The 26,510-nt window shown below is 41.4% G+C and overlaps 1 protein-coding gene across 10 annotated transcripts in view; it reads right to left on the reverse strand.

Annotated features, from left to right (window-relative positions):
- CNTRL (centriolin) overlaps positions 1–26,510 on the reverse strand; it is a 79,846-nt gene that overhangs the window by 12,555 nt on the left and 40,781 nt on the right. For 7 of the 10 annotated variants that reach the window (XM_070518849.1, XM_070518847.1, XM_070518851.1 and 4 more), the window contains 20 exons: positions 25,406–25,582; positions 23,027–23,161; positions 19,667–19,812; positions 18,375–18,582; positions 17,694–17,873; positions 15,636–15,815; positions 14,836–14,952; positions 14,403–14,547; positions 13,768–13,916; positions 11,879–12,068; positions 10,247–10,560; positions 8,559–8,764; positions 7,738–7,930; positions 5,155–5,285; positions 4,878–5,018; positions 4,649–4,775; positions 3,721–3,885; positions 2,807–2,966; positions 1,308–1,423; positions 1,007–1,224 (listed from right to left, as the gene is read on the reverse strand). In XM_070518849.1, the coding sequence (XP_070374950.1) occupies positions 1,007–1,224; positions 1,308–1,423; positions 2,807–2,966; positions 3,721–3,885; positions 4,649–4,775; positions 4,878–5,018; positions 5,155–5,285; positions 7,738–7,930; positions 8,559–8,764; positions 10,247–10,560; positions 11,879–12,068; positions 13,768–13,916; positions 14,403–14,547; positions 14,836–14,952; positions 15,636–15,815; positions 17,694–17,873; positions 18,375–18,582; positions 19,667–19,812; positions 23,027–23,161; positions 25,406–25,582 (3,398 nt within the window). The remainder of the gene's footprint in view (positions 1–1,006; positions 1,225–1,307; positions 1,424–2,806; positions 2,967–3,720; positions 3,886–4,648; positions 4,776–4,877; positions 5,019–5,154; positions 5,286–7,737; positions 7,931–8,558; positions 8,765–10,246; positions 10,561–11,878; positions 12,069–13,767; positions 13,917–14,402; positions 14,548–14,835; positions 14,953–15,635; positions 15,816–17,693; positions 17,874–18,374; positions 18,583–19,666; positions 19,813–23,026; positions 23,162–25,405; positions 25,583–26,510) is intronic. The other 3 variants (XM_070518848.1, XM_070518854.1, XM_070518855.1) reach the window with 1 other exon arrangement.

Genomic DNA, 26,510 nt, shown 5'->3' on the forward strand with positions numbered 1-26,510 from the left:
ATAAATGGTTCTCAAGATTTTTCTCCCCACCTGTGACACATCTCTTCATTATTTTAACAGTGTTTTTTGAGGAGCAGAAGCTTTAAATTTTGATGAAGTCCAATTTTATCAATTTATTCTTTTATGAATCATGCTATGGTGTCATATCTAAGAAATTTTTGCCTGACTCAGGGTCACAGAGGTTTTCTTCTATATTTTCTCCTAGAAGTTTTATATATAGGTTTTACATGTATGTTTATGGCCCCTTTTGAGTTAATTTTTATATATAATATGAGATATGGATCAAGGTTCCTTTTTGTGTGTGTGACTTTTGGATACGCAATAGTTTATCAACATTTTTTGAAAAGACTCTCTTTTCTCTACTGAAAAGCCTCTGCACCTTTGTCAATTCAGTTGTGCAGGTATTTGTGAGTTTACTCGTGGTCTGTGTATTTGTTCCATTCGTCTATTTCTCTGTCTTTATACCAATCCCAGTGTTCTGATTCCCACAGCTATATACTAAGTCTTGACATCAGGTAGTGTCGGCCCTAAACTTTCATTCTGTTTCAAAGGTGTTCTGGCGTCACATCTAAAGAGTTTTAGACTCTATTCTAGGTCCTTTGCATCTCCAAATGGATTTTAGAACCAGATTATCAACTTCTATGTAAAAAGCCTACTGGGATTTTGATTGTGATTGTTTTGAATCTATAGAGCAATGTGAGGAGAACTCAATCTTAACATACTGTCTTCTGCCCACAACTAAGGCGTATGTCTCCATTTGTTTATATCTTCCAGAATGTATTATTTTACTTACAAAAACCCACAACAGGCTATTTAAAAAAATGCATCAGGGAAAAAAACTCTAAAACGAAATTCACCCAAAAATGCTCCTGGTGAATTATATCGTGATACTTAGTTTGTGGAGTACTTTTTTCCTTTGCTCTATTCTCCAATTTTTTTATAGTGTGTTTATAATGCTTTAGCCTTCAAGAAGTGATCTTGCAAGCTTATTTGCTCCTGCTCTCACCGTTTGGTTTGTGCCAACTTCTGTTCGAAGCTGTCACATTTCTCTTCAAGATCATCCTTTTTTCTGCACAAAGACTCAACACACGATTGTAAGGCGCGGGTCTCGGCAGTTATTCGCTCTATTTCCCGTTTGTCCCTCTCAAGGAGCTGCTTCTGCCACTCTATCTCCCCTCTCTGTCGAAGGGCTGCCTGCTGCAAATTCTCCAACTCCAGCTTCTCCTAGATCAGACAAAAGAGAACTCAAACACGCGAACACAGAGAAAGGCTGGGGTCTGCCCAGGGCAAACAGCCTGGCTTATTACCTCTAGCACTTCCACCTGAGTCTTCTCTAACTCGGACAACTTTTGGTCATGTTGTAGCTTCAAACCTTGGAGCTCATTGTTTTCAAGTTGCAACATGTCCAGAATGTTCTTTAGTTCTAACGGAAACAAAGCATGGTCCAAGCTAGTAAGTGAACTTGGAAATATTTACAAAATGAAACAGAAAATAATGCCATTGAGTGACACAAAAAACAATAGATAATCAAAAACATCTTTGTTGCGCTGAATTAATGGAGCCAATTAATTGTACTCTTAATGAAAAGATCCTTTAAAAGTATTGCTAAACATTTGTTAAATTTTAATTTGTTAAAAATATTTTAACAAGGGGCTGGCCCCGTGGCCGAGTGGTTAAGTTCGCGCGCTCCGCTGCAGGCGGCCCAGTGTTTCGTCGGTTCGAATCCTGGGCGCGGACATGGCACTGCTCGTCAGACCACGCTGAGGCGGCGTCCCACATGCCACTACTAGAGGGACTCACAACGAAGAATACACAACTATGTACCGGGGGGCTTTGGGGAGAAAAAGGAAAAAATAAAATCTTTAAAAAAAAAAAAAAAAAATTTTAACAAAAACATTTAACAAAGATCTAGTTCTAAAAGCATTTACCCCGACCTAAAAGAATTTTAATCAAAATAAGTAGGAAAAACTTTAAAATATAAACCGAGATTTATGTAACAATTTTTCTGCCCTTTGAACAGATTTTTAAATACTAACCTTTTAATGATTATAAAAATATTTACTCACTATAGAAAATTTGAAAAAGAAATAATAAAAAACCCAAAAACCCACCAATATCCCACTGTCCAAAGACGAGCATTATTGTAACAGCATTTTGACGTATCTCCTTTCAGGAGGACACATATGTACATACACACACAGTTATTTTTAAATAAATTGGGACCATACTCTATATTCAATTTTCATCTATTTCTTTACTTTGCTCATCAGCACTTTTACATGTCATTAAATGATAAAAATACAGCTTTTCAATTGGTCATTTGTTTCCAAATTTGGTCATTATAAACTTTGCTGCAAGTAGCCAAGTCAGCCAGCTTAATTTACGAAACAAGGAAATAAAGGCTTACTTTTCTTAAAATATATGTATTGATAAACAAAATATTGCTATGATATGCATACATCCCCCTCCCTAGATAACCAGAAACGGGCTAAGTGGTGGCACAGGTGTGAATTTTAAGTGCTTTAAAACATCAGGCGATCGTTCCAATTTATACTTCAATCAACAGCCTATAAGCACTCTCCTTTCACCACATCTTGGTCAGCAATGAATATAATTATTTTGCTTTTAAATCAACTTTCTCAGTTTGAATGGCATAAAATGTCAAATTCCTTTCATAATCTGCTTTTCTTTGCTTATTAGTAACAAGGTTAAACTTTAAAAGAAGTTGATTTGACCTTTTGTATTGTTTCTGTGACCTGGAATACAGACATTTCCAACCTGAAACGCTGTTTTCTTTTACACTTACCAGTCTTATGTTTAGACATCTGCCCTAAAACCACCTGAAGATTTTCTTCCTCTTTTTCAATTTCCTGCTTTATAAATGTAAGTTGAGTTTTTTTTTCACTAATCTGGACATTAAGTTCTCCTTTCTGAAAACTCAGTTCTTCTAGAAGAGATTTTACTTCCTGAGCACAAAAAAAGAAAAAAAGTCAACCCCTCCTGCACAAAATTATGCATGGAAATTACCTTAACATCAATTCTGTTATTAACTGTCTCATTTCATAGACACTCAAATTTGGAAACAAGCTTATTTTTGCCTTTTATGTCAAGAAGAGCACTACATTTTACACTAACATTTCTGTATAAGAGAAGTAAGAAAGTAACATATTATCTTCATGTAAAATGTATAGGCAATATTTACTACGTACAGGATAATGTGTTGTAGAGACAAAAGGCTGAGTCCCATACATCTCCTGTCCTCAAGGGGTTAGCACCTCGTGGGGAAGCAAGGCAGGAACATAAACATGATCACGAAAGCCTAAGGTGCCCGAGGAAATGCACAGAGTGCGAGCAAACTCAGAAGAAGAGAAACCCTTTCTGGGGTAAAAGAAGGGTCATGGAAGTCTTCTTAGTGGCATGAAGCTGGACCATGAAAAGTGGGTAGGATCTGGACATTCCCAGGAAGAGAATTCCTGGAGAAGAAAGGGTATGAGAAAGGCACAGAGACAGAAAACCTTGGACATGCCCAGAAAACATTACGTGGGGAGCTATATACAGCAGCCACAGCACGGATACATACCGTAACACCACACTGATGCTGCAGAGGAGTCAAGATTCGGGAATTTATATTTGCATTTGGGGAGGAACCAATGAAAATATCTCAAAATAAATCTACAGCACTGTCCTAGGACTCTGAAGAAAACCTGCTGAGAAACATACCCTGATGTGATTGCACTTCTCAGTCACTTCCGTTTCCCCCAGTCTCAGCGCTTCCTGGAGGTCAGCTTTGGCCTGGACCATGCTTCCCTGGAGAAGATGCAGCTCCTCTTTCTTATGCCCTAACTGCCTGTCCAAGATGGCCATCTCCTGCTGCTGACCTGTCACCTGCATTGAAAAAGGGAAGAATGCAAAGCTGCACAAAAGCTCAGATGCAGTGCTGAGATGGAGACGATTCAGTCCTGCTAAAGGTGGTGGGGGCAATTAGGAGCTGGCCTACTTCTAATTATCCTAGCTGCAAGCTAGGCGGGCCAGGCTGGGGGAGCAGACGTAAATGCCTAAAGAACACCCTTGAGCTCACATACGCAAAATCACTCAAATCACAGCTAAAACAGTATGATAATGATTATCCCTCAGGTTACAGTTTTCAAAGAACTTTCATATCTATACCTTACTCCATTTGACAACTACCTTGCAATGGAAGTTAGGATTTTTAAAATTCATTCATTTTGTAAATTTAAAAATTACTTACAGTTTTAAGGGCAACACATATTTCTTTATAGAAAAAGCAGAAAATACAGATATGCAAAAAGGAAGAATATAGAAAATAGTCATAATCCCTTCTTCTCAGATGACTGCTTTTGTACTCTGGTATAGACTAGAAATATAAGTGTTCAAAAACACGTTTAACACAAATGATCTCAGAGTGGATCCTGTTTTGAGACAATTTTTTACTCAATAATATACTGTATCGAGCTGGGATTCAAGTTTGGGTTGGACTCTAGTCTCAACCACTAGGACATACAGCCTTACTTGTGCTTTATACGGTATACAGTCTTTCCTACAATCACACATGTATTACTCTTATAATCATAACACGAATGCAGGTTTCAAGGCAGCATGCACTGGTTTCCGGCGTCTGCTGCTGTACCTGGCTTTTCAGCTTGTCCAGCTCTGCTCTCTTGGCCTGCAGGAGGGTCTCTGACTCTTTAAGGACCCGCAGGTTGTGATCCTCATTGCGTTCTGCGGTCTCAATGTCATTCTGCAGTTTCTGCAGCCTGCAAAGCACCAGCAGGACTAGGGCAGGTCCGAAGGGAGACTGACCCCAAGAGCCGTCTTAACGCACAAGCCCCTTGAAGCCCGACAGAGGCCGTACTTACTCTTCTGTCAATTTTTCCTTCTTCTTGTTTAGACTTTGGAAGTCTGAGTCTTTTGCTGCAACAATTTTGTTTATTTCTTTCAAGATTTCTTCTTGCTCGATTTTCTGCTGCTCCAAATCCTCTGCGTCAGCCTGGAGCAATCTAAAACACATTGCTTTATTCCTCCCAGGCCCCTTAGACTGAATGCATTATTGAGCATAAAGCAATTATTATCCTCTTAAAACCAAACTTTTCATTCATCTCACTGAATACCTCAGTGGCCAAGGGCTCCACTCACCTGAGCTGCTGGTCAGCTTTGACAAGGTTAACAGCAGTTTCCTGAGCTCTCCTTTCTAGCTCTTCAGCATCTTTCTCAGTTTGTAGTAAATTTCTCTTGGCATCAGAGAACTTTTCAACAGCATTTTTTGTCTAGAAAAGAAACTGTCATTAAAAGCAATTCAGTTGGGGCCGGCCCGGTGGCGCAGCAGTTAAGTTCACACGTTCCATTTCTCGGCGGCCCGGGGTGCACCAGTTCAGATCCCGGGTGCGGACATGGCACCACTTGGCAAGCCATGCTGTGGTAGGTGTCCCATGTATAAAGTAGAGGAAGATGGGCATGGATGTTAGCTCAGGGCCAGTCTTCCTCAGCAAAAAGAGGAGGATTGGCAGTAGTTAGCTCAGGGCTAATCTTGCTCAAAAAAAAAAGCAATTCAGTTATCATACCCTCTCATAGCTATTGATAGTGTAAATTGGTAGAACTCTTTTGGTAAACAACAAGGCAATACAGAAAGACTGATAGAAATGTTCATTCATTTTGACTCTCCAATTCCCAGAAAAGAATTCAGAAGAACTATTACATAAAAATGCTTATGGTATTACTGAAATAATACAAGACTTGACAAATAATAGAGTCAATAAGTGACAATGCAGCAACACAATGGAATACTGTGCAGCCTTAAAACAGGTTAGAATGTTAATGATACTATGTTGGCTGAAAAAATAAATTTAAAATGGTACAGGCACTGTAAGAGAAACTATGTAAACTAAATCTGTGTCAACAGGGATAGAAAGGCTTGTTACAAAAAGAAAAATAGTCATTTGAGGGTGGCAAGACTGTGGATGAGCTTTTTATTTAAAAATAATCTGTAATATTATATATCATATTTTTCAATTAAAATTATCTACCCAATTAAGTGGCAATGAAGTGATTTTACCAATATTCCCTTCACTTAGAGATTCTTGCTGTACTCTACATATTGTTATGTTAAGTAAAACATCATTAATCTGAAGAGTATTTAATTATGGCTGAGAAATACAAATATTAAATACTTCTGAAGTATTTCAAAAACCTTCCTAGATTTGGCAAAAACAGTATTTGTTTTTTATCAACTTGGTTTCTTTTTCTCTCTAAAATAAGAGGCTGAAAACAACGTCAACAAAGGTCCAAAAATAGAGTTCAGTTTGCACTTGGTTGAGCAATGACTCACTTGCAGCCAAAAAACTCAAGCTTTGCAGTTGCACTCAAGGCAGAGGCATCAGTGTGTTAAACTAGTCTATTAACTATTCTGTGTGGATGCAAAAGGGCTGGCAAGCTCCCAAGAGATAGGTATTTCCCCACCCTTCCTTCCACTTCAGGTAGCTGGTTTCTGTCCGTTTCATCAGGAAAGCACTGGACAAAACTCAGTATGTACCCCAGAAAGCCATGTTTCTAAGTAGTTTTCGTCTCCTTCTATATCAGGTTTTAACACGTCTGGCACATTCCTTACAAAAACACAGCACTTCCTCCCTCTTCCTCCTTAGCAAGCTGCCTCCCCGAGTCATTTTGGGAGGATGCAGGGGGAAGAGCTTATTAGCCTCGGTCCACTTACTATCTCTTCCTACTGCCCGTATCATTAATTTTCCTTTACATATCAGTGGTAAATTTTTCGCTAGTCCTGCTCACACCTATTTTCTCTCACAGTAATCTAACGTGACAGAAGAAGGAATTGATCATCTAAAAAGACATGAGGATGTTTTTACATACTCATTAAAGCCATCACTCACCAAATTCCTTTAATAAACCCTTCATTTCAGTTCCTGGGTAAGAGATTTCTATTCATTTAAATCGATCCATGTTGAAATAACAACAACATAAAAAAAGAGTAGTTTCTGAGGTGCTCCGTGTGGGGACGGGCCTTTTTTATTCTGGAATTCTCATTTAACTAAAAAGCTCTCTTAGTTAGGCAGAACTTTAGCTGTGGGACCCTGGGCCAGTTACCAGCCTCTCCGAGCTACATCCGTGAACTGGGCTAACAACCATCTTACAGGGTTGCCAGGAAGGTTAAATGAAGTGGTATTTATAAAATAGCCAATGTGTGGCTATAGTAGGGGCTCAATACAAGGCAGCTCCTTCTCCTCCCAGGCTCCCTTCTGTGTTGCAGTCTCAAGAATACTATCTCAGACCCCAAAATATTTGGTTTTATATCCTTATCAACTTGGAGAACAAAGTAACAGTAGGAGTCTTGTGAGGTCCATCGTTGCTTTGTAAGAATATAAGACTGACTTATTCAACAAACAGATATCAGAGTCCAAATAATTAAAAAAAGACACACTCAGGAGAAGGAAGTGGGATGTTTTAGGAACTAAACGACCTCAGGAGCTTTAAATATGCTGCTCCACTTAATCCATACTGAGCAGCCTTGGTGTCCCCAGCCTGAATTCACAGCTGAGGAAAGCAGAGCTTGGGGACTTAAGTGACTTGCCCCAATTCTCCCAGCTCCTCAACTAGCCCAGCCTGGACCCGGCCACCTGACGCGCTGACTGTGCTCTTATCACATTTTCTTTCTATTCCTCCTTGCTGGTGACAGCACACTGGCTCACCCCAAGCCACAACAGAACATACTTTCTCTTTTGTGCATGAAAGTTCACTCTCAGCCTCCGCCAGCAGTTGGTCGGCTTCCCGGAGCTCTGCTCGACGTTTCAGAAGGGTCTTCTCGATGCACTCAAGTTCATCTACAATATCTTCATGGTGTTTGAGTGATTTTTCTAATTCTAGTTCATGCATAAGACTCTCAACATTTCCATCAATGAAGTCTCTAAAAAAATCACGTACACACCCATTAGGAGATTTTAAATGTAGACAATACAGACATTTGTAGCCTAACTGATAAAAAGATGCACAATGATTTTCTGGTTTTCTATGCGAAGGGCTGGGAGAGACAGCTCCGTGGATGATGTTCAAGGTCTACGTTTACCTTTTATTCAACACGGCCTACTGGGGCCACTCACTGCATAGGATGTATAATGTATGATGCAATTGTTTTGTCCTTCTTAATATAAAGATGATTTTTTTTAGTCAGCACTTGGTCAAGAGGACGTTGAGACTTCTATTCTCCTGTGGTATAAAAATAAACTCATCCCACAACAATCATCCACCTAAAAGAAGAGCTGATTTCAACTAGCAGCCAAGAGAACTTGCACTGTCCAATATGGTAAACACCATGTGGCTATTAAATTGATTTAAATTAAATTCTGTCCCTCAGTTCCATTAGCCACATTTCAAGCGCTCAACAGCCACATGTGGCTAGAGGCTACTGTTCCGGACACTAGAGATCTAGAATGCTTCCAAGATGAAAGCATGTTCTATTGGACTGATTTAGGTTAGCTTAACAAACTAACATCGTATTCATCAATGATGAAAACAAACTGGCTAATAATAATTACTTTCGCTGTTGATGTTTCTGGATGGTTCTACGTAATTCTTCTACTTCACGCTCTAAGTCCTTCTTCTCTTGCAAAAGACCATCAATGTTATGACGCAATTCTTCTCTTTCTTTCTCAGACTGCCGCTGGGAAGCTCTCAGCCACCGTTCCTGTTTCTTTGATTTTAAATGCTGCATTATGTCTTCTAATCTAGAAACTTCATTCTCCTAAACAAAGGGAAAAATGCAATACTGACACATAAGATGTTTCCCTTCTTTCCTGCGAAAAGCTGAAATTAACTGTGGTTAAAGTGGTATCTATGACATGAAAATGGTGGTGGCTTCTAAGACTTCAGTATGAAAAGAAAAGTTAAGTCAATTTTTTCACACGCCATAGATGAAACTGACAGACTAGTAGAGCTTTTAATGCTTCCATCAGTCCAACTATGGTTGATAACATTCACCAAGCACCCCCTGTGGATGACCTCTGCCTCCGGAGCTCAGCATCTAGCAGAAGAGACAGACACAGAGGTCTCTCCCTGCTCCAGGCACGTGCGAGGGGAGCTGTCTGAGAAGGGTGCCCCGAGGACGAGATGTTTTGCCTGGGTTTTGGAGAATCAATGAAATGGGAAAGACCTAAGCTGAAGAAATAACACGTGCAACTGTAGGGAGACGCAGAAGTGCACCCGGGGACTACAGAACCAGCTGGGCATCGACGCAGCGTCAAAGAGCCAACTCAAGAGACGATCAAATGCGGAACCCACAGAATTGCTATAAATACAAGTGAAAACCTGCAGGATCGTGTGCATGACTACCACTTTCAACCATGTAGATATCAACAGTCCCTCTGAAACTAGTCTGACCTATTAAAATGAGGCTGACGGCTCGGCACCCAGTGTCCTGGTCCTTCATCTTCCTCTCAATCTGCCGAGAGGAAAAGGGAACAATACAGCGCTCCAGGTGTTTTGAGTTTGAAGGAGCTTATAATGCATTTTATTTCTTTAGAACCAAAACCCTTATAAAGTAAGCTAGTGATTAGGAAGTGATCATTTCTTGGAATCTAGCCTAAGAATAGAATATCAACTACAGTAAAAATTTACACACAGTTAAGTCAACTATAGTGCCTAAAGAAAGGTTACGCAGTCATTAAAATACTGCTTAAAAACATTTGTAAAACCATGCGGAAACGCTGGTAACATTAAGTGAGAAAAACAGAATACAAAATTGTCTCTACAATAAAACAAGAACATGAAAAGAAAGAAAAAATCATCATTAACCTCACTATGCAGAGATAATCCCCACCAAAAGCTTGCTGTACGCTGCTCATACACGTGTGTATACAGAAGCACATATATGTCTGTATACAAGTACAGGCACTAGTATGTGAATATACCTATACATACACATTAACATAGTATTTGTCAACAGAAAAATACATAATAAACTTTCTAAAAATGTTTAATTTCTGGACTGAAAGCATTTTGGTTATAAAATGGTTAAATCAGGTTTGTCGACTGGCCCGGTACACTAACTTCTGTCTAGAACAGTATTTTAATAAGAGAATGCTTGCTCAGTTCTAACTATCAGCCTTACAAACACACTGTCAGGATGTCATCCATTCACAAACAGGTCAACTCATTAAGTATACAGCCGCATTTAGTCTCCCATGGAAGCAGTGTGGATAGGGGAGTCTTACGTCGTTCCACTTACTAAGTTATGGTGCTCCGGGACGTTGCAATGCAGCACGCCCACAGGGATGAGGGGGATGGAGAAGTTGGGGGGTGGAGGCCCATACACGATGGGGGCACCAGCAGGAGGCGGGCCATAAACAACAGTGCCAGGGGTGAGAGGTCGGCTACTGCTGGGCAGGGGAGGAGGTGGTGCATACAGGGCCATGCCCTGGGGTACAGGAGAACCATCGGGAAACACGGTATACATCATGTATCCAGGAGGAGGCACAAATGGGCGGTCCTCTTGGTCATCTGGCTCGCTCTCTTCCTGGCTATCTCCTCCACTGTCTGCATCTCGAAAGAAAGAAGCGGAAGAGTGTTTTACTCCCATGGCTTACTAGGTAAACAAGTTTAATAGAGAACAGCAGCATTTAGGCCAAGATGCCAGAAATGTGAGAATAAAATTCTCTGAAAAAGGTCAAAAGCAGTTTTGAAAAGCAGATCAAAACAGGGATTCAAATTATTTTCAGTGGCTGACACGTGAGCTTTCCCTATGCCGATCTGTTGGTTTGTTCTTTTCCACCTTCATTCTTTTATTCATTCATTTATTTCAGCAGCCATTTGAGTGCCTGCTTCACACTACATAAAAGACCAACAGAGAGATGCAGTGAGACCCCCGAGCTCTCAGCATTTGTCACTCTCATGACACACAGACTCTGTAAAGTGCTGGTTTACTTACTTATGTCCCCTACTAGCAAGAACTATGTTTATCACTGATGACTAGCACACAGCAGGCACTCAATAAACAGCTCCTGAATGAGCAAATTCTCAGAAGGTGCTATTCCCATTTTATATATTAACAGTCTCAGAGTAACTAAATAATTTGTTTAGGATCACATAGCTACTTACTGAAAGAGATAGGATTTACCCCAGGTCTGACTCTTCCCCCTGGAGGTTTGGAAGACAGAACTATAAAATGTCATTTTAGTTGAGCTAATTAATGCCATGATAAAGGATGTATCCAGGACCGCATGTGAAGAAGCTACTCAGTCTGCCTGTTAGGCAGGATAGAAGAAGGCTCCAGAAAAGAAGTGATGTTTGAGGACCGGGTCTTGTTGAAGGATGAGTAGGAGTAGGTTTGGGAGAGGAAGGAAGAAAGACATTCTAAACAGAGGGTTTAAAACATGGAGGTCTGAGGGGGCCGGCCCAGTGGCACAGCGGTTAAGTGTGCACATTCTGCTTCAGCAGCCTGGGGTTCGCCGGTTCAGATCCCAGGTGGGGACGTGGCACCACTTGGCAAGCCATGCTGTGGTAGGCGTCCCACGTGTAGAGTAGAGGAAGATGGGCATGGATGTTAGCTCAGGGCCAGTCTTCCTCAGCAAAAAGAGGAGGGTTGGCAGCAGATGTTAGCTCAGGGCTAATCTTCCTCAAACAAAACAAAACAAAACAAAACATGGAGGTCTGAGGAACATGGCCTGCTGTGAGTATCTTAAGCAATTGGGTATAGCTCATGTGTGGGAGTGATGGAAGGTGAGAGAAGAGGTCATTGGCCAAGACCAGATCACAGAGCAAGCTAAGGAGTTTGGACTGTGTCTTATGGATTTCAGAGAACCAATAAACGGTGATTAAACAGGCAAGAGAAATGCAACTTCCCTTATGTGATTTAACTTACCTCTATTTGAAAATGATTTATGTAAGCCACTCCTGATGGGAGAGTAAACCCAGTATCCTGAGGCAGGTGGAGCCCCAGTGCCTTCCTTCCCATCCTGGCACCCAGGATGTGGTTTTCTAACAGGAGTTGAGGCTGTGTACTTTAGGCCGACACCAGAGTCCTTAGTGGCCTGGGAACTATGGCTGGAAACCTAAAGTAAACAACAGCAGAGCACACTATTACAAATGAAAAGGCAAATTTGGAGAAATGTCAAAGTCCAGACCAAAGTTGAGATACAGCAAAGTTGAGAAAGAACTGGCTTCTTTTCATACATCCTAATTCCCATTTTTCACGGGCAGAAGTGAGATGTCATTACATGGTCATGTAAAGCACGTGGCTGTCAGCCTCTCTCCTGTACTCATCTTTCCTGGTGGTTTCTCTTCTCTTGCCTTGTGCTTGATGGCCCAGCAACTGAGGCAAAGGAAACCAGTGAACTTTCAAAGCAATCTGGGAGTACTACTCTTCCGCGGTCCCGGGAGCTTGGCATGGCTTTAGAGCTCTACCCTGCTCCTCTCCCTCTCCTTCCCAGTCATAGGTCTATCCTCCAAACCCTCACCTAGCTCGGGCTTGCGGTGTCTGGCTCTAACCTACACTGCTTCCACCTCCAACCCTGGTTGCGCCAAGCATGTTGGCTTCCTTTAGATTTCTGGGAGAAGGATCTCAGATTCTGCTCTTCGGGGTTCTGATTAAGTCTACACAGACCCGGGATCCCAGTGTGTCGGAGCTGCTTCTCCCTGACTGTTCCTCATCAGCTGATTCCAGCATGACATCACCCAGCCCCTTTGCTTTGGCTAAGTGCTGCTTACAGTCTCTCCTCACGTCCCACATTCGGGCCCCCGGCGCTGATCATTCTGTCTCCTGAACATCCCTCAATGCCATCTCTTCTCCAGCTCCACTGCTCTATCTCTGGCTTCTTCTATCCTGCACCTGAATGAGTTCAAACACCCTCACACGAGTTCACCCACTGAAAGTCTAGCCTCCATACTCTGCCCGAATATTTTTCCTAAACTACAGCTCTGGCCACATTACAGACAAGCTCAATTTCCCAAGGCCTACATAACGAAGAGCAAGGGATTCTGAGGCCCTTTTTAAAAAAGCATGATCCTAATCTACTTTTCCAGCTGCACCTTTCACTGTTCCCATCCAACCCTCCAGCCCCACAAGGCTCCCTGCCACAGCTAAACCAACTCTCCTCTGCCACACAAGCTGTCCTGTCCCTCCTAAAAGCCCACCATTGACCGTTGCTAAGTGCTGACTTCGAGACCCTGCTTGTGAAGCCCTCCTTCCTGAACTTCTCCACAAAATGAATCCTTAACCCTTCTCTGCAACTGGAGCACACAGGTCAAGTCTGTTGTCACATGTATGTCACTGTTTTATAATTACATTGCTGTGCCTGTCTTCCCCACCAGTCCATGAGCTCCTTGAGAGCAGGGGGATCATTCATCATGGTACCCCTACACTGCCTAGAACTTGACCTAGACTTCAGTAAACAATGAATGAATGTTTGTTAAAATTAAATGAAATCCAGGTGCCCATCCTTCTGTCTGAGCCTCTGCCCAATTCTATACCCGTTTTCAACAGGCTCTCGGGGCTCATGTCACCTTATCCCCTTAGAGCATCCTCATTCAGGGGACCCCACAACATGCCACCCGAGTATGAATGGGCAACTGCCATCTTCCTGGGAAGGCCCTATTTTCACCTCAAGTATTAAAAACACTTAAGATCCTCAATGCAGGGCTTAGCCTAGAAAGGTTGTCCTTGACACTTGTGCACAAATTTGGGGAAGGGACCACTGTCAGGCTTTCTTCAAGAAAATTCAGTATTCACTCCCAGCACCACAGACTTCCTACTTTTGATGATGGTGGTGGTGGCATAAAGTACCAATAGCCGCGTCTTTTGAAAGGATCGGCCATGCTGCTGATGTAATCATTCTGATAAGAAACTTCACGTCGGAGTTCAGCAATTTCTTCCAAAACATTTTCAAAGCTTCCTTTGTTATCTGTAAAGGAAAGCCATTCTGTGAAGTTGGGTATGAAATTATCTGCTTCCTTTCTCTCTCAAAATACAAAAGTGATTCCATGACAGCCAATGGCTGTTATCAGTTGCTCAAAGCAGATTTTCAGCCTGCCCTTTGGTAATGAGTTTTTGCTAACAGTTAAAGAGGATAAACATATCCTTCTGTTGTTCACTTATAAAGTGAGTCAGAGAAAAAAAAGAAAGAGATTTGTAAACCTTATTTCTTTTGAAAATACAAAAATAAATCTCTAGTTTCTTTGTAATCAAGTCCCTTAATACTGTATTTATATAAAATGTTTTTAAAATTCTTTGATTTTATTTATTAAGCTAATTGTCACAGCTCTGTAAATCAAGCAGGGAATTGATCTGTAACAGTTAAAGAAGCTTTCTAAAGGTAAAACACAAACACAATGACTTGATGTTATAACAAACGCAAACCCACTACCAAAATCAAAGCCCAATACTTTACCAGCCCCAGTGAGGTCTAGCAAATTCCGCAGCCTTGCAATCTCTGTCCTTTGTCTCTCCATCGTCTCATTGAGTTTCTCGACTTCCCGCACCTGTGAGTTTGCTCCTCCAGTGCCGACATCTACTTTCTCCATCTCCACTCCAAACTATTAAAACATCACATACACAAAGTTGTCAATGAAGATTCTTTCCCGGATGCACTTATCCTTGAACTTGATTGTAATTCTCTAATTTTTACTTACACTTCACTAATGAGGAAACTGCATTACTCCTTATATTTAAACTACACTTCGTCTGGCACATAGTAGAGGATAAAGTACTGACTGACTATTGACTGCACTTAAAATTATTTGAGACGTCACCTCCAGTCATTTAGTCTCTTAGGAACTGATAAGGACCCAATGAGGAGGAGGTCTGAGGGTACCAGCACTGACCTGCTGCTCTTTATCCCTGAGAAGATTCTGCAGGAGTTCAATCTCTGCTTCTGCTCGGGTCAGATCCCTGGCCGCCTGCTCTGCCTTTTTGCTGAACCTCTCTGTTTCCTGCAGCTCCTGCCGGGACAAACGGAAAGAGAAAGGCACCACTGCCATCACAGGTTGTCTTCTTCATTTCTTTCTTCCTCGCAGATCGATCCCTCTGTTTTTGTCAGGTTGCCTGCCTGGCTTCCCACGCACATGTGGCACCAAGTCTCCCCTTATCCTGCGCTTTCCCATCACTCGGCCGCCCACCCCACCCCTCCATGGGGGCCGAGGGGGCAGTGCCGCATCAGAAAGAGCAAGGCCTTCTTTTTCCCTCACTGTTCCACAGTCTTCCAGGACTGTACCATACAAAGACCGTAGCAGACATTACCTCAGTTAGGAGTCATAAGAGCCCTATGAGGTAACGTATTATCATCTGACTGCACAAATTGACAAGTTTGAGGTTCAGAAGGATTATATGGAGAGGCTTCACAACCTTTGTTCAAGTGTGTTGACTGCTCCCTCCCTAAGCAGAGCCCCACACTTTGAGGTAAGGACAGTATGCTTCATTTGATGGCTCTTTCTAGGACTCAACAGAGTGCAGGACCCCTGGCAGGGCTGTGCTGGGAAAATACAACCTTCAGGTCTGAACGGAAACAGACAACTTTATAGTGGTTTATAAAATAGCCAAAGTCCGTAACAAGAGATTAATAACACAAGTTGCTATGTCTTCCTGACAGCACTGGTGGAAACTCGTTCTGTACACATGGACCCACCTCTGCTCGCTCCTGGTTAATTTTCATAACAGTTCCATGCAGGGACTTCAGCTGGTCTTTGGCAATGGTGAGCTCAGCTGTGGCTAGCTTATCAGAGGCGGCCACAGCTTTCTTCAGTTTCTTCAATTCTTTATCTAAACCCAGAAACTGCTCCTGAGATCTGGCATTTTCAAGTTTCTTCTAGAATAAAAGAAATGTTAATTAAGCAGATGAATCATTTGGTAGCCGTGAATTAAGATGTAAACTCCACGAGGGCAGGGACCCTGTTCACTGCTCCACGCCCACGCCTAGAATAATACCTGGTACACGGGAGGTGCTCCAGGAATATTTACTGACTAAAAGAATACATAAAATCATCTCAAAACTCTATGGTAAACCTAGAATGAAATCAGCCTTCTAATTTAAGAATCTTAGTGAAAGGAGATTCACTCATTCATTGGAAAGACATTTCCTGGCACCACTGCCAAGTGATAGACCAGCCCCTGTGATCACTGAGTCAGGCACCAGGCATATGGTGGTACATAAAACCAACTTGGCTGCTGCCATCAAGGAGCTTATGAGACAGATACCAAACCAATATTCAGACTAATATATAACTAAAATTGTGGTCAGTGCTATCAAGGGACAGAACAGGGTACTATTTGAGAGAACAGCAGGGGAGACCTAAGTTGGTGGGGAGGGGGCAGGCAGGGAGAAGAACAGTAGAGAAACACGGTCCAGGAGAGGGAATGGCACGTGGGAAGGCCAAGAAGGAAGACAGAACTTGGCATTTTCGAGGAAATGAAAGCAGCGTGGTGAGAAAAGGAGAGAGCTAAACAGAGGCAAATCATGCAGAGCCTCATAGTTAAGAATTCTGGTCTTAATTATAAAAAACAACAGAAGCTACTAGAGATGGAGGAAGATGGAGGTACTGACAAGAGCTAATTCATGTTTTCAGAAGAGCATGTTGGCTGCTCTGTGGGGTAGGGCCATCAGCAGAAGCAGGAGATCTGTCAGGTAGCCACAGCAGTTGTCCATAACAGATGACGGCTGGATGAGGGTGGTGGCATCAGAGAAGGAAAAAGTACATATATTCCAGAAATATTTGGGAGGCAGACTCAATAGGACTTGGAGACTGATGGGTTCTCAGTGCGGTATGAAGCAAGTCATTCACTGAGACTGGGAGCAGGGAGGGTAGGAGTGAGGAGTGAGAAGGTATGAGACAGTGGAGGAAGGGAGAGCAAGCTTACCAGAGAGAAGGGTAATGTTGTCCATTTGAAGATGGTGACCAAGAGTTTATAGTGATACCACTATGCCTGGATGGGGGATGTTCTCCTCCAGGAATATGAGCATGGGGGCAAGCCCAAAGAAGGCAGTCAGCTGCAGTTTTGTCATGGAAGTAAGGCAGGAAAAAAGGGCAATGGATTTGAGGATATTTGCAAAAAATGGCTACAGCGGTAGACCATGGAATTTAAGGTGGACGTGAAGGAAAGTAAAGACAGGAAGGCTTAACAGACAGAAAAGATGGGGCTAATACACTGGAATTTGCAACAAGGTTGAAAAACTGTCAGCATGGGAGTGCTAACAGACTATGAGGTTATGATCAGAATGCGATGCTTCAGTTTGTGATTTCAGAGGTGGTGGGTGCAATTTCTGATCTGAACAAAGTCTAGGATGTGACAATAAGAGTACATGGTTGAGGTAGGATAGAGAAGTCCAAAGAGAGGCCAGGGTATTAGAAAGGAAGATGAGGAGTTTAAACATAATTTCCCACATGTGTCCAATTGGGCACGGGATTTTGAAGGAGGCCAACTCATCTCAATAGCGTTTCAGTACCACCTAACTAACTCTAAGTCAGTCCTTACATTCCCAATTCCCTTGTTTCCACCTCTCCTGGCACCCTTGTCTCAGGCCCTTGATTTGATGACACGCATCCAGGCCCCTCCCATGTTTGGTTCACCTCCGGGCCAGCAATGCAGTCAGAGGCAACTGTGGCCCACGTCCCTCTCGGCTGGCCTGACTGCCACAGCAGGACCCCGGCAGCAGAGACTCATGTGTCTCTTTCCTAGGCTTCCCCACCTTTTTCTCTAACTCTTGGAGTTGGGCCAGAATTCTCTCCTTCTCTTCATCAGCTTCCTGAAGTTGGAGATCCGTAAGCCCTTGAATTTCCTCCATACTTTTTAGATTTTCTTGCAAATAGCGAATTTCATTCTCCAACTGCTGGATTCTGGCTTCATGTTGCCTCTTATCAAAATTAATCTGGAAGGAAATCAAGTTTCAAAGATGACTTCTAAGCAAAATATATTTTAAGCAACATAGAAAATTTTTAGAAAATTATATTTCATTTTACTAAAGAGTGTAATGAAATTTTGTACTAATGAATTACTGAGGATGCTTTTATCTCAACTGTTCTCTAGGAACCATTTTAATGTTTGCCTCATCATTAAAATAATTACATCAAAAAATCAGATTCTGGCCCTATGCTATGCTCTAGCAATGTGGTATTATTTACCTGCATGTTAAGAAACATTTCTCACTTGCTTCCAAAGCAAGGAAAACACAGCGTCACAAAGAAGCCTGACTCTGACATCAGTCACCACATTTAGGGTTGAATTTTAGTCATACCTAGTTTGACTTGTTAAGAGTGAAAATAACAATAATTATACTGTATTTATACAAGAAAGGAAGCATTGTAATTTGCTGAAAAACATGAATATTTGCCAAACACTTCCCTATAGCCGCCTCCTGCCCCTTTCTTACTCTTGCTTCAAGGGCTCTCTCACAGGCCTGTCGGAACTCCTCTTGTCCGGTGGCCAGTTTCTCTTGTTGCAGAGCCATTTCTTTCTGGAGTTTTCTCTCTCTCCCTTGTGCTTCCTCTCTTTCCCACTGGGAGTGTGCAAGGATTTCACTGAATTGTTTCTGCAAATCAGCAAGGCTTTTCCCTAAGACATCAGAAGGACTATGGATTCTGGTAAGGGGGGAAAAAAGACGGTATAAGCATGACATTTTATTTTTGATGCTGGATGCTGGTTGCAGACATACTGGTAACACTAGTGCAGGAGTAAAGGGTTGTGTGGAATGGAACTGGTGTCAGTCCATAGCAACTTACTGAGCATTTCCTAAGCACAAACCACTATTTTATCAAATGACTGTCACCACTTTGAAAACACAAGCTCCTATCAGGCTAACAATGTTTGCTCAAAGAACAAATGTCCATTGTGTATATTTAAATTAGCCTCAGTTTTCTTTTGATATCTGTTTTCTATCAAAGTGCATCATGTGGCTCTTCTCCCTGACCATGTGCAATGAACTTTCAAGAAAGAGTTACTCTTAAAACGTTTATGTTTTTTAAATTAAGTAATACCAAAAAGTATACAAGATTTAAAATATATGAAAGATGACATGAGTGGAGCCATATTAAAATAGAGCCAGAGCTGCCATTCCAGAGGAATTTCCTTGCACATCTTGTTTTCTTTATCTTCTAAACTGGATCAAACCGCCAACATTCCAAGAAGTCAGTAAGGACAAGAATACCCTGTCTGTAAGGACTGATGAAACTGGACTTTGCTGACAACTGGACTGCTAATCAATCAATGAAGTACAAGTCTAGCTTTTCGCCTAATGATCGAACCTCAGGCCAGTCTCTTAAGTACAAACCTAGCCTCACCTCCTCTGGCACCAGTGGACTCTTCTTTAACACACCTCACCTCATCCTCCCTCTTCCCATAAAATCCTTGAGCCCCGATCCTGTAATCAGGACACTATTTGGGTTTCTACCTGAATCTGTGCTCCCTGAATTGCAATTCTTTGATCCCAAATGAACGTTTTGCCTCTTAACCTGGTGTCTGCTTTTGTAGATTGACGAATGTAAAAAAAATGAATGAAAGACAATTTGAACTAAGCAATCTTGGTGTCACAATCATGAAAATATGATAAAGGAAACCTTACAGAAGAAGTCAGCCATTAACAATACTTGGAAAGGTGAGCTCATCTTTGAAGCTCACGTTCACTACACGGCCACTCTGCACTTGCAGGTCCTGATCTTCCATTACCTCATTTCTCCAGCTCCCGATTTCAGTTTTCTCCTTAGCTCATCTACACGAGCTGCCACTTCTTCTGGACGAATCAAACCATCAACCACACGGTTAAGGTGATTCTGGAAATCTTTAAGTTGCTGTTTTAACAGGTTATTGTCATCCTATGGAGGGTGGTGAAATGGGAGGTAAAATTTACAAAACAAAATCTAAAATACAGCCACATACACACACAGAGCCTATATTACTTATCATATGACAGTTCTATTCAACTCCCTTTACCAATTTTTTAATAGGCTGACAATCTCTGAATCTACTGATCAATTAAAGTCATAAAAGACACAACCAGGCATTACGATGTTTCCTGATGTGATACAGAGAGAAGCGCCTATGAACACTGTCTTACCAAAAAGTAACTAACTCAAACCTAAATAAGTCTCCACATGTAACATAAGAATGTATTAATCAAGACCATGGAGACGCAACCAATAAAATCTAGAATATGGGAAACTCTATAGGACAAAGACCTGGTTTTCTTTAATACATAAGACAGGAAAAAAAAGGAAACCTAGAGACTACAAGAGACTTAAGAATCAAGTCAACCAAATGCAATGTGTGTACCTTATTTGGATCTTGATTCCAACAAAATACTTGTAAAAAAGTTATGAGATAATTTGAAAAATCTGAATACTGATAAGGTATTTGATAATATTGTGAAATTATTACAATTTCGAGGTATAAAATGGTATCTGTGTTTACCCTTGTTTTTAAAGCCGTTGTTTTTTAGAGATACATAACAATAGTACAGTATTTACAGATAAAATAAGATGTTTAGGATTCACTTCAAAATAATTCAGTGTGTCAATAGGTCTGACGGGTGGGGTGTGGAGGGCGTTACTGATGAAATAAGACTGGCTGTGTGCTGATAATTGCTCAAGATGGGTGATATACACGAGGATTCATTTCAGTATTCTATTTTTTCATATGCTTGAAATGTCCATAATTTAAAGTTAAAAAAAAAAACACTTTGCCACAATACTCAGCTCTATCTGCCAAGCAATTAAAAAACAGAACATCTAATATTAAAGTTTCTCTAACACCTTACAATTCTCTGTGGGACTATTTGTTATATGCCAGCATATTTTCTCTACTAACAAACAAACAAACATATCTAGACCCCAGAACTGAATTCAGACAATGTCTCTTTCAAGTAAAAAGAAATTGCTAAACTCATCCTAAATTGTAAAGAAAAATAGTTCTACATCCTAAACTATTGATTATATTTCCCTGAATACCTATATCCTACCTGAGTGATTAATTTACTTCAAACTCAATGTAACACTGTTAACTAAAATGGAGAATTTAGAATTGCAACAAATATGGTAACTGCTTGTCCCATCTGGAGTCTCTTATCTGTAAACTGTCCTGCCCACGGCCCCAAGGCACCCATGCTTGTACTACTGCCTAATCCTGGCTGCAGGGGAGCTGACCCAAGGCCAGCCAACCCATGGACTAGCCAGAAAACAAGTCCTCACTCTCTCCAAAATTTGAACCAAGATCCAGTACGGCAAGTCTGTATAAGAGCTGGGTCGGTAAAAAGAAGTCAGCTCAGGGCTGGGGTCCGTGCTGGGCCAAAGACAATGCCCAGAGAGACAGAGGAGAAATGAGAGAGCCGTGTAGCCCTGAAAGAATCACAGAGCAGCTCTGGTTCCTAGTAAGCTGCCTCCTTTCTTGAGCTAGGTTTCAGTTTCTTGGTAGGTTTCAGTTCATTGCAACGAAATGATTTCTGACAAAGACAAATGCAGAGTGAGTTCAACTTGTACTCCGTCTCAGGAGGTTAGTGGGCCAAGGACCTAGTTCCAACTAAGGTAGTCTCACAGCACGGGCCAACATTCCGGAAAGCTGACTTCAGTTTCTATCTTGGAGAAGGCTCCTAAGAATATATGTTTGCCCTTTTCTTTAAGAGATGTATACTAAAGTATTTATGAGTGAAATAAAGATATATGAGATTTTCTTTAAAATATTCCGGTAAAAAAAATATGGACTAACTGAAACAAGAATGGCAGAATGTTGCTAATTGTTTAAGCCAGGTAAACAAAAGGGCACAAGACTATTCTCTCTGTTTTTGTGGTTATTTTAAAATTTCCATAAAAATAAAAAATAAGGGGCCGGCCCGGTGGCCCAGCGGTTAAGTGCACACATTCCGCTTCGGCAGCTCAGGGTTCGCTGGTTCGGATCCCTGGTGCGGACACGACACTGCTTGGCAAGCCATGCTGTGGCAGGCGTCCTACATATAAAGTAGAAGAAGACGGGCACAGATGTTAGCTCAGGGCCAGTCTTCCTCAGCAAAAAGAGGAGGATTGGCAGCAGTTAGCTCAGGGCTAATCCTCCTCCTCAAAAAAAAATAATCATCCAATCAACACACAACATGCACACAATTCACACAAGAATGGAAAATATCTTTTACGATATTTGCTTCAGAAGTTGAACTAATAGTAAAAATTAAATTCTAGGTTATTAGATGTCCTTAAACTTTGAGGAAAAAAACATTCAAGGCCTTGGAAGGAGAGACAGAGAATCTGGGTGAGTTCATTAGTCTCATTTGTCACAAATCCCCCTGCATGACTTTTTGGAAGGCTTCCCCAAAACCATAGCAACTCTGCCCCTTTATTTCTGGTGAAGTGTACCAGCTGCCACCTCAGTCAGCCAAGTGGCCTCTGACCTCACAGATTTGGAGACCTGAGTGTTGATCCAGGTACTTGTTTGTTCAGACATCTGTGCTCTGTGAGAGTTTAATTACCTGGAAAACCCTGTCCACCTGCTTCTCCTGCAGTTTGCTGGGCAGATTACTGTGACAATAGCTGTAAGAAAATTCTGCCAAAGAAAATTCTGCCCCACAATGTAAAATGACTGCATTTTTAATAGCGTCCTTTCTGAGAAGTGGATTGTGAAAACTGCTTACGGTTAAGAAGTTCTGCAACCCACTCGAGTGAAATTCCTGGATAATTATAAAGATATTTCAGTGGAAGGAGGAGGCATCAATCTGATAATTTTAGCTTAGTCTGGTGACAAATCTGCTTCTAGGAGAAATGGAAGGTATTGTCTTCGTCCATGAATTTACATAGTATTCTGTTTACCATCAACAAGCCTCCACCTCTTTGCACCATCAGAACAACACAAAGGATATGCATATTAATAATCATCAAACGATGGGCTCACAAGGAAACACAGGCTATGGGACTGTCCCACCCAGAATTCCTTTTTTCTAATAATTCAAGTTGCTTACAAGTGAGAGCAGGGTGTTAAGTGTTGGCCTGAAAATAGCAAGATCACTGGGTGTCCTACGTAAGAACATATTTGGAACCAGCAAGTCTCTACCTGCAGCTGTTGAAGCTGGGTGTGGAGCTCACTATTTTCTTGCTCCTTTTCTTCCGAGAGCTGGGCTTTTCCGAGGGCATTCTCGAGGGCTTGCTTTTCCTTCTCAAGTTCCGCTTGAAGGGCTGATTGTTCTAACTATTGCCATAGGAAGCGATGATACGAAAACGTAAAATAGCATTAATTTATGATCTAAAAAGGCATAAATAAATTTACATCCACATGCAACCCCTTGCTAGTTATGTTTTTATAATAACTCAGTTTTATGTTTGTACTCCCAAATTTAAAAGGCCAAGGTAATTTTTTCATATGCTTCCTTAAACGAGAAATACTTAAGGAAGAGTAAGCATGAGCAGCCGCTCAGGACAGTAAACCACAGTAAAACCACAGTAAACAGAAAGCTCTGTGAGTGATTCAGCAATTATTGCTCTCGTTTCCCTCAGACCAATCGTTCTCGAACTGTGGTTTTCAAATACCTGCACCAAAATCACTTGGTATGCCTGTTAAAAATGCAGATGCCTAGGCTCCATCTCAGACTTAACGGGCCAGAATCGCTAGAGGCCCAGGAATCTGCATTTAACAAGCTTCACAAGTCATTTCCCATAACTAAGTGTACCAATCAGAGATCTGCAGGTCAGAGAGGGAAGGTTTGTCATGCTTCATACTCTCACGTGTGTGGTTTGTGGTTTGAAGTGTGGTTTGGAGACCAATCCTGTCAGGCCTGATGCCAAGGAGGGGAGTGTCCCTTTCAATCCCAAGTGAATTTGTGAAAAGGCCAGGCTGTTAAATATTTTTGTCAGGACTTGTGAGAAAAAAAATAAAGGCAAATGGAAGTACAAAGGACAACAGATTTCAAGCTAGTATGGGCTGGCTTAAAAACTGTTAAAAGAAGAAAATTCATTTGAAAGGAGAGACCATCTAGAAATTTTATGTACTAGTATTTAAAAATACTTATTTACTGTTATTTTAATTGTTTTCTCCCAACCTCCTATTTTCTGTACTCTGATCTTGTCAACTGGAGTTTTGTAAAAGTTGGTACTCTTAACATATAATCCTGACAATTGGCAAGTGGTCATTTGATATCTGATAAGTAAAGGAATACAAAGTAACATAATTACTATAATATGCCAGACCTATTGTTATTTCCTTTTCTAATCATATGAATGCTATTTTACATAAATTCCTGGGATTCAAACTATCTTACTTTATTTCACTTTTATCCAGTAAGAACATACTGACCCTCCTCATGTGCCAGGCACTGAGAAAACAGAAACAGACACATACAGTCTGGGCCTTCACTGTGCTCTGAGTCTAGCGGGGGAGACGGACAATCTCAACAGATGATCATCATACACGTGATAAAATGCTTTGACCAAGCACAGGTTATAGGAAAACCACAGTACGGAATCCAGATTTTCAGCAGGCAGTAAGGAAAGGTGAGAGTGGGCTTCCTGGAGGAAGGTGCAGCCATTTGACTAATAGCTAAACAAAAACATATTTTTAATCTGATAAACAATACACTATAGCTGGTCTTCGTCTGCTTCTCTGCCTTTATTTCTCATCCTCTTTCCCTACTCTTCTCCTTGCCCCTGGCATACTGGAGGCATACTTTTAGCACTTCACATGCACTATGCTCTCTCTCCTTGCCTCTCAGAGAATGCTCATCCCTTACCCCAACCCCTTTCGCTCCCACTCCCTCTGTATGGTCAAATCTGACTCATCCTTCAAGACTCGACTGAAACATCATTTCTATAGGGCCCTCTTCCCTGACTGTCCCTCCCCTGCTACAGAACCCTATCCTTTCCTCTCTCCCACACCTGTTTTACCTACTGGACCATCAGCTTTACAAGGACAGTGACCACGTGTGTGCTGTTCCCTGTAGCATCCATAGCACCAGTAGCATCCATAGTACCTGGTCTTCAATGGCTAATCAATAAGTATTTATGGGACGAATAACTATTTCTCTAATTTGCAAGTATAATTTAAACTAGTGGATATTTTATCTGACCAAAATAGGAAGTAGCAAAATAAAATTTAACATCAACTTAAAAGAGGTCTCTTAAAGCTGTTTTGAGAAAGAAAAACTAGAATTTATTGAATACCAACTGCTAGGTGCTTTCATACCCATCATCTCCTTTATCCTCACCATAACCCATTTTGCAGACCAGAGGCACCTGTCAGAGGCCCAGAGCCATGAAGTGATTTGCCCATGTTCACGCAGGGGTAGTATTTGAACTCATAATGTCTGACTCCAAAAATGTGCTTTCCATCACTCCACATAGACTATATTAAAAATTGTTTAATCTTATATTAAATTAAAGGAAGGTTGATATGTTAAGGCCACAGGCTACTTGGTTTCTATGGCTTTGTGCTCTTACTTACCTGGCTGAGCCTTGTTAGTTTTTCCAAGTCTGCCCTGAGCTGGTTGGCTTCAGCATCCCGTATTTTCAGCTGAGCCTCTAGCTCAGCCTCGTAGGCAGTGAGATCTCCCTGGGTCTGCTGCAGGGATGCATTCACCTCATGCTGCTCCTGGAGGGCGCTCTCTAGATCTGCAAGCTCCTGGAAGGATTGAGTGTATGTTTAGCTACAGAACCTTCACTGTGTTGCCTAAGCATCTGCAAGTCATTATAAGTAACTTGAGCAGTGTAAACCGAATGCTGGCCAGCCATTGCTGGCCTGGCACAGAAAGTGTTCATTAGCAATAGGATGAAGCCACAGGCTGTACATATCCAGGTTGGAAAACAAAACCCTGACCAAATGTAATCAGAAAAATCAGTAAGCTACCAACATGCTTTCCAAAGAAACCAGGTGTGTGATACTTTAAATGTGTCTGAATATATAAGAAGAAAAATAGAGGGGCAGATAAAATTTAAGGCCTATTTTCCATCAGACATTGGAATAAATGTTTTCACATTCATTAGTTCATTGCATCGTCACAATAACTCTGTCAGACAAGGTATTATCCCCGTTTTGTAGACGAGGAACTGGAGAATGAACATCTAAGTAAATTGCACAGGGTTGTGTAGTAAAAAAAGACAGTCAGGATACAAACCCAGTTCTCTGACTCCAAAGCCCACACTCTTTCTATTAAACCACAGTATGTTCACTTATCGGAAGAACAAAATGGGACTAGCACTCTCTAATATTAAGGATGACAGAGCAACTCAAATGAGTGCTAATAAGAATATAAGTACACATTGGTTAGCACACCACAGTTCTAATTCATTTTAGCCCATCTGTTTTTTATGACTAAACATTATAGCCTTGATCTATTTATTCGGAATCTTAAAGAATTAGATCAAACTATTCTGGATTAAAGAGGAGGATCCTGTGATGAGAACTTCTATACAAGAGTTTCTCAAAGGGTGGTCCAAAGAGACCGTCTGGCATCTGAATCATTTGTGTTGCTTGTTCAAAATGCAGATTCCACATATAACTAACAAAGGATTAATATCCAGAACATATAAAGAATTCCTATAAATCGTTA

Source organism: Equus asinus, chromosome 10 (assembly GCF_041296235.1).
Source record: "Equus asinus isolate D_3611 breed Donkey chromosome 10, EquAss-T2T_v2, whole genome shotgun sequence".
Taxonomy (NCBI): Eukaryota; Metazoa; Chordata; class Mammalia; order Perissodactyla; family Equidae; genus Equus; species Equus asinus.